General features: G+C 41.3%; 3 protein-coding genes across 3 annotated transcripts in view; 2 read left to right on the top strand and 1 right to left on the bottom strand.

Annotated features, from left to right (window-relative positions):
• Positions 1–1,865: 1,865 nt before the first annotated feature.
• On the top strand, positions 1,866–2,972 carry C922_03796 (hypothetical protein; the record flags this gene model as incomplete). Its single annotated transcript, XM_008819385.1, has 2 exons — positions 1,866–1,893; positions 1,960–2,972. The coding sequence occupies 2 exons, from the start codon at positions 1,866–1,868 to the stop codon at positions 2,970–2,972; spliced, it is 1,041 nt and encodes a 346-aa protein (XP_008817607.1).
• A 1,365-nt stretch (positions 2,973–4,337) lies between these two features.
• C922_03795 (hypothetical protein) lies at positions 4,338–5,347 on the bottom strand (the record flags this gene model as incomplete). The annotated part of the gene is made up of 2 exons (XM_008819384.1): positions 4,338–4,702; positions 4,834–5,347. The coding sequence occupies 2 exons, from the start codon at positions 5,345–5,347 to the stop codon at positions 4,338–4,340; spliced, it is 879 nt and encodes a 292-aa protein (XP_008817606.1).
• Positions 5,348–7,220: 1,873 nt separating this feature from the next.
• Positions 7,221–7,601, top strand: part of C922_03794 (hypothetical protein) — a gene marked incomplete at both ends in the record, with an annotated part of 5,966 nt that continues 5,585 nt past the window's right edge. Inside the window, one exon of the mRNA XM_008819383.1 lies at positions 7,221–7,320. Coding sequence (XP_008817605.1) covers positions 7,221–7,320 — 100 coding nt within the window. The remainder of the gene's footprint in view (positions 7,321–7,601) is intronic.

Below are 7,601 nucleotides of genomic sequence, written 5' to 3'. Positions count from 1 at the left end.
ATAATATGCCCCCTTTTTTTTTTTTTTTTTTTTTTTGCACCTTTTGTAATGATCTCCCTTTTCGAGGCCTTTCCACATTTGTGGGGTGGCCTAAAAAATGGACAGGCACAAACGAGGACCACACATGGCAATTTTCTGCACAAGGAGGACGAACCATTTTCACGTTCGAAAAAATGACCAAACGGGGAGAGCTCAAATGGTGGTTTTAACAAAAAAATGGAAAGAATTGAGGAACGTACCAGAGTATAAAAATCATTCTATTCCACTTCCCTGCTTCTTAAAGAAAAAATGATTTGCGAAGAATTCAGGCGTTCTCTTTTTTTCCGTGTCTGATTTCCGCTTCCGTTCAAAAATGTGCCTTTTCCGCGGAGGACACCTCTGCATGAAGGGGTGTGGTTTGCCCATCGTTGTGTTTTCCAGGGTGACTTGTTTTCCGCGCAACTGGTGGGAAGTATGCAGGCGTGGACTGTTCATCTGATATGGCCCATTTCCTATTTCATGCTTAACATTTGTTATTTTATATCTGCATTTTTATTTTATTTATTATTTTTTTCACCGTTCAGCGGATACCTGTTAGGGTTAGCGCGTTACGATGCGTTCATGTGAATGTATCAGGACAGGGGCCCATTCTCATTCCCATCGTACCTTTGAGAAGAGAAGAAAATGTAGCAAATGCTTCAACCTGTGCGCCGCAGAGATCACCGCTGATCGGCCAACTTATCGCTGAATAGTGTTTGGTGACATCTTACGATAACCTCTTTAATATAAAATAATGCAAAATTTTGAAAAAATAAAAAATAAAAATAATATACGTATATTTATATATATGTAAATCTATACATATTAGTGAGGAAAATGAAAGGGGCAGTAGTTTCCAAAGCAGCGCTTGTACATACATTTAAATTGCTACTCCACTTGACGCGGTAGCAATTCTCCTTTGCAAAGTTCACTTCGCTGCATGTACATACTGAATATTCTTGGGGGTGGCTCTCTTCGAATCGAAAAAAAAAGAGCAATTATTTCCGCATCTCCCACGTTTCCTTTGCCCAATTGGGAAAAAGAAAAAAAAAAAAAAAAAAGGAAATGGCATCATGTCGTCACAACCAACCCATCCAGCCGTAACAGCCGCTACCAAAAAAATACATGACATATTAATAGCGTATGTACATCTGTTGTGCTGATCGAGGAAGATACAACAATTTCCCTGAATGAAGCGACTGCTCGGAAACAAAATTCCTTTAAAAAAAAAAAAATAGCAATTTAACTCACGTACCAAAAAGAGGCAAAAAAATATAGAACATGAAAAAAGGAAACGTGAGCCGCTATGCTTAGCTGAAATGAATTTTCGTTTTTCAACATCGCCTCGTGAAGAACGATGTAACCCAAAAGATACCCTCTTTAAAAGCAATAGTAGAGGATTTTTTACCGGTTGAACTTTTTACGCCATTTTCCCGAAGCCTGCGTAATAAGCGGGAAAAGAATATATATGCATATGTGTATTATATAAAAACCAACTGCTTTCCATTTGTTTTAATTTTTCCCCACTTGGCGCATGGATTCACCCCTGCGCAAGCGCTATTGTATATGCATATAACCCGTCAACCTATTAAAGAAAAGAAGAGCTGACGAAATCGGAATAGAAAAATACTTGTTGTTATAAAGCTTGGTAAAGTTTGAATAGATAATTTTACGCTGACGAAAAATGACAGGTATTTAAAAAAGAAGTCACAACGAAGGAATACAGTGGCAATTTTTTTGCCACCCATTTTTTCTCACCTCAGCGCTGCATAATATGCCCCCTTTTTTTTTTTTTTTTTTTTTGTGATTAAAAGGGAAATTCTTTTTACACGCGTTGTTTTTTTTATATGGAGACCTACAACTCCTGCAGTTGTAGTATCCACTAGGGCGCAGGCACCCTCGTTCACCCACGCACGTGGTTACATCTTCACCCCCCTGTAGACGCATTTCGAGGCGGATCCGGGAATTTCAAAAAAGGCAACAAAGATTTCAAGAAAGGAAACAACAACAATAATAACAATAATAATAATGCCGTTCGTAAAGGAGGCATGTGGAAAGGCAACAATGCAGGACGAGGCGGAGGCGGACAGAGAGGTGGAGGCGGTCCAAGAGGTGGAGGTGGTCCAAGAGGTGGAGGCGGTCCAAGAGGCGGAGGGGGAGGAAGAGGTGCCAGAGGCGGAGGAGGTGGTAGAGGAGGAGGAAAATTCGGTGCAGGAAATAATAACAATAAAAAAAATTTCAAAAAAGATGGAAAATCAGGAAAAGTTATTGTAGTACCGCATAGATTCCCAGGAGTTTTCCTACTCAAAGGAAAGTCAGACATTCTTGTAACCAAAAATTTAGTCCCAGGGGAAAGTGTCTATGGAGAGAAAAGATACGAAGTAATGGGAGAGAATGAGAAGATAGAGTACAGAGTATGGAACCCCTTTCGTTCAAAATTGGGTGCATCTTTAATGGGTGGAGTTGGAAACATGCCCATAAAACCAGGGTGTAAAGTCCTTTACCTGGGGGCAGCAAACGGAACCTCCGTATCTCACGTATCCGATATGGTCGGCGATGAAGGAGTTGTTTATGCCGTGGAATTTTCTCACAGGTCAGGCAGAGACTTAACCAACATGTCGAAAAAGAGGTCCAATGTTGTTCCCATTGTAGAGGATGCTAGACAGCCAATTAAGTATCGTATGCTAGTAGACATGGTGGATGTCGTCTTTGCCGATGTCGCACAGCCCGATCAGGCCCGTATTGTTGCTATGAATGCTCACATGTTTTTAAAAACTGGAGGATGGTTTATAATATCTATTAAGGCCAACTGTGTTGACTCCACTGCCAAACCGGAGGTCGTCTTTGCGTCCGAGATGGAGAAATTGAAAAAGGAGAGTTGTAAGCCCAAGGAGAAGCTTACATTGGAACCCTTTCATCGTAACCATGCCATCGTCTTGGGCATGTATAGGTAAAAATTCCAGAAGGGTCAGGTTAGGGGTATTCACATGGGCGTCAAGCCGCAGTGTTTGTAAATAATGCGTCAATATCGTGGGCGGGGTAAACGTATCCACCACCGCGCATAGGTTGGGCTTGCATCACGATCCGCATTTGAGATTCGAAAGAAAGAGTAGCAAACGAGGACTGATTCACACAGACGACAAAAAAGGGGTAAAAAAAAGAATACTACCTTTATAGGTTACCTCAAAAGAAAGCCAAAATGTTTTCGTCTTGCTACCCCGCCGCATTTCCACATGGACAGTAATGTAAAATTATTTTTATTAACCCGAATGTGACAAGAAAGATGTGTGTTTAGTGCATTATTGTTCAATTCGCAGCAATGTTGTTATCGAGGATGAACACACCAATATGTTCATATAGCACGTACGAGTTCGAAGTGGATGTCCTTCATCCCCCACTCAACATCCCCGTTGTTTTTCATATTGCATTGGTATTTGTAGTGTATTAACTTTGCATTGCACATTAGAGGACACCACTTTTATGGCACGACCCATTTTGCTCATGGAGCGTGCGCAGCTTTTTTGTTAATCACTATGTTTCTTTTTCTCTTTTTTTTTTATTTTTCTTCTTTTTTTTTCCTCCCCGTGACAACGTCATTTTTTTCATTATTTCTTCCCCCTTGGGATCACTAATATTAAAGTATGCAACTTTTCTCATTTCTTCCTTACAATATGCTAACCTTTTAATCGAACCTCTGAGGAATAGTGCCCTCCCTCCTCAAATTTCCGCAGCAGCTGAGTGAGAGAAGTATGCCGATGGATGCATATATTAATTGTCCATATGGACGGGTGTGTATGTACGTACACAGCAGTTCCCTCCCCTGTTGGAAACAACGACGGAGACACAGGAATGAAATGGGTTTACGTAAAAATGCTTCTTCTGAGGGAGATCAAAGGAAGAAAAACTTATCAATTGAACATTCGCACATAAAAAAAAAGCATTTTTAAAAGCTTACTACATACAAAATTGCAAATGCATCGTCTTTAACAACGTATACTAAAAAAAAAAAAAATTAAATAGCATGCCAAAATATGTTTGACACACTTTTATGGGGCCTCCACATGTGTTCCCTGTTTATGCGCTTTTACTGTGAGTTGGTTTCACTTGGAAACCCCAATTTGTCTTTTTCCTTCCACCCCGTATTGGGCATTTGCTGTGGAAGAAAAATCCGTTCAGACAAATTTGAGTGCGTGTTGCGCGGGACAGAATTGCAAATTATGGCCATTCGGTGTGTGCCCAATTTTGAGGGAACTTCGCGCAGCTGGGTTATGCTTCAATTGGACGGCCTTCCATGGCCACCTCTTGGGCCCACCCGCCCATCACAAACTTTTGATGAATTTATTCGAAATAACATTCGACGTTATCATCACCAATATAATCAAAATAATGACAAGGGAAATTCGGCAACACCAGGTTGTCTGCGAATGCTTTTTCATGACTTTCTTAATTTCCACATTAACTTCTTTCACATTATTTTGCGTCTTATCAGTGTGGTCCTGTAAATCTATGATTATTTCGTTTTGTTCCTCCGCCTTGTTCGTTATATAAACGGCATTGGCTCCTATTCGATCGATGACTTCTCCGATTTTCAAAATTTCCTCGTTAAATTTTTTATCTCTTTCTTTCCACCTGTTTATTATGACCATGTCATCTTCTTCGTCATTGTTGTTGCTCGTTTCTTTTCCTGCAAATTGGGAAAAAAAAAAAAAAAAAAAAGCCCAGTGTGATGGGGGCAAAGAAGAGAGAAAGGCGTCACCATCGGATAGTATGCCTCCCACACCGGAGGGGGAAAAAAAGAATATTATTATCACTTACTCTCCACCTGCTGCTTATTTTTAAAATCGGAAAAGTCTATAAAACAAGTATCCTTAATGTGATCATAATTGCTCAACTTTTTGCATTCATAAATTTGCTTCTTCAACAACTCGAAGGTTTCATTTTTATCACATAGTTCTTCCTTGCTGTAGGCATATTTTTTCTTTACCTGCTTTTTTAGGATTTCTTCTAACTTTAAAAAGTATGTATCCAGATTTTTCATATTGTTATATATGATGTTTCCCCTTTTTATCACCTCGATGTTATTGCCATGTACATTCTGTAAGCCTTCCTTTTCCCTTATGCATTTTCTGGTTTCATCCAGCACATTTAAAATGTGTATTTTAAGATCGCTAAACGGGTCATCATTTTTCTTCGCAATTTCTATCCTTTCGTCTTTCTTCACTTCTGTTTTGCTTCTCAGATCTTCCAACTTGTTTCTGATATTGTCTAAATCGCTTGTGTCATTTCGCCTGCTTTCATACGCCTCTTTTTTCTTACTCCTCTCATTCATTCTTGACCACGCTAGCAGCGACGTCTTGAGTGTTTATACATATGTGGCCGCGACGGTATGTAATGTAAGCCATATGCACAGGCATATACGTCTGTACTTTTGAAACATGTCTCTCTGGGGGGGGTAGTAGCAGCAAACCGTGTCCTTTGCTACACTTTAAAGAGGGACAAAATTGCGTGCGAAAAAACATGAGCGGGAGAAAAGAGAAATGGCGATTTTTTGCTTCTTCATATTGGTAAATGTGCCGCCAAAATGGGGCGAAATAGAGTGAAATGGAGCGCAACAGGAACCAAGTGATGGAAAAACAGAATCGCTGCGATGCCTGGAAAAATCACCGCCACATTAGCACATTCTAAACGGGGAAAAGGGGCACATAAACGTATACATCCGGATGTACGTACTATTCGTGTGACAGACAGGCCGCGACAGAACTGAGTGCGCGCTCAGCTCGTCAAATACAAACATTTGCGCGTAAACACGTGCCGCGTTATCTGTGCTTCCAGAATGGATTCGAAAGGATTGTAAAACCGGCAACAATGTCAGCGCCACGCGAACGGGAAAATTTCGGCCGGAATTTCTGAAGGGCCCAAAAAACACGCAAACGAGCGAATATCACTTCTGCAAAAAAACAGATACCTCATTTTCCGTCCATATACGTACAGATATATTTTATACGTAAATGCCAGCAAATCCTATGTAGGACCCTCTGAACAGAATAAAAAAAAAAAAGAAAATAAAGGAAAGCGCATGTCTCGCAAGTAAAGCAATATACTTTTCCATATGCAGCTGGGGATCGGGCAAAATAAAATATGTACCACCTCGCCTCTCTTTGCAACCTTCGCAAGCTTTGCCATCTCGCCGCTTTGTGAATGTGAAAGTTCCTGCTGCATCCCTCAAACCACATCCCAACTGCATGAAGAAATTTACGGCGCTTATAACTCCCCATACGTATTATATAAACGCATACCTCCGTACATGCTGATGCTTGTGCGTACTCACCCCCAAGCAGCTCGAGCTCCTCCGGCTGTCGTGAAAATGCTCCTTTTCTTTTATCTTGGGATGAACGAAGCATAAATGCAGGCGTTTTCCTCCCCCCCATTATTATTTTGCTTCATTTGTAAAAACGATGACATATATGGGGCTGCATTTAACGGAATGGAAAAACTGCATATCATTTTGTAAAAAATATGACATTGTAGGAAGACGTAAAAATTGAGGAAAAGGCAATTATAGCTTCTGCCTTACTTTGGGGGAAATGAAACTGCTAGCCATTTTGACCCGACTCCCAGTCCACATTATGTGCCAGCTTGCTCATATTTCTTCCCCCTCCCATTTTATTTTTTGAACGCCTTTGTTTGTGCCTTCCGAAAAAATGATTGACAAAATTAGCATGCTTCTTCTTGTTCCATCTTCCCCCATGTTTTAAAAATTCGTTACAGCAATGCTGTTCACGAGTGTATAATTGGACAGTTACGCACAACCCCTATGCGACGTGTTGTCAATATGCCCGCTTGTAATTGTATAATTATGCATACAAGACGCGCCCTCTGATGCGTAACAGCGCCGTAGCTTCTTCCTTTTTTTTTTTTTTTTTTAACGTATTAGGTGCCTAATGTGACTACCCCCCATGCATTGCTTCTACTCCCAATGTGCATAGCCGATTCATGAGGAAGGCGTCTACATGCGCATACGGCGCAGTACCCGTGTGTAGACGTACGTTTGTGCCGTACGTATACACGTGAGAGCGTCTCACCCGTTCCCCCAAGTAGGGATCACAATACAGCTCACGTCTTTCTGCCATTACGCTGCGCAAAAAAAAAAAAAAAGAAAAAAAACAACTGAGCCCCGTGTATTTGCGTACAAAGGCCCACGAATGAGCAAAACAGCCTCTGCGAAAAAAATACCGCTGTACTATGTGGAGGTCTCAAATGATAGCCGCCGCGCCTTTATTTTTTACAAGGGGCAATTATTAGGTTCGCTCCGTTTCGTTCTCCCCATTTCACTTGCGGCACCGAGTTTACCTCGTTTCCTTTGCGTCGCTCGGTTCATGCCATTCTCCGATCCCCCTCCCCTTTTCAACGCGCAGCCACACGATGGACAACCAGTATAACAATGCAGAATATCCCGCTTCATACCCACCGAACGTGCCCAATCAGCTGATTCAGCCTAACCAAACAGACCAGCTAATTCAGCCTAACCAAACAGACCAGCTAATTCAGCCTAACCAAACAGACCAGCTAATTCAGCCTAACCA

This window comes from Plasmodium inui, assembly GCF_000524495.1.
Source record: "Plasmodium inui San Antonio 1 unplaced genomic scaffold supercont1.17, whole genome shotgun sequence".
NCBI lineage: Eukaryota > Apicomplexa > Aconoidasida > Haemosporida > Plasmodiidae > Plasmodium > Plasmodium inui.
This window is presented reverse-complemented; position numbering and strand designations above follow the sequence as displayed.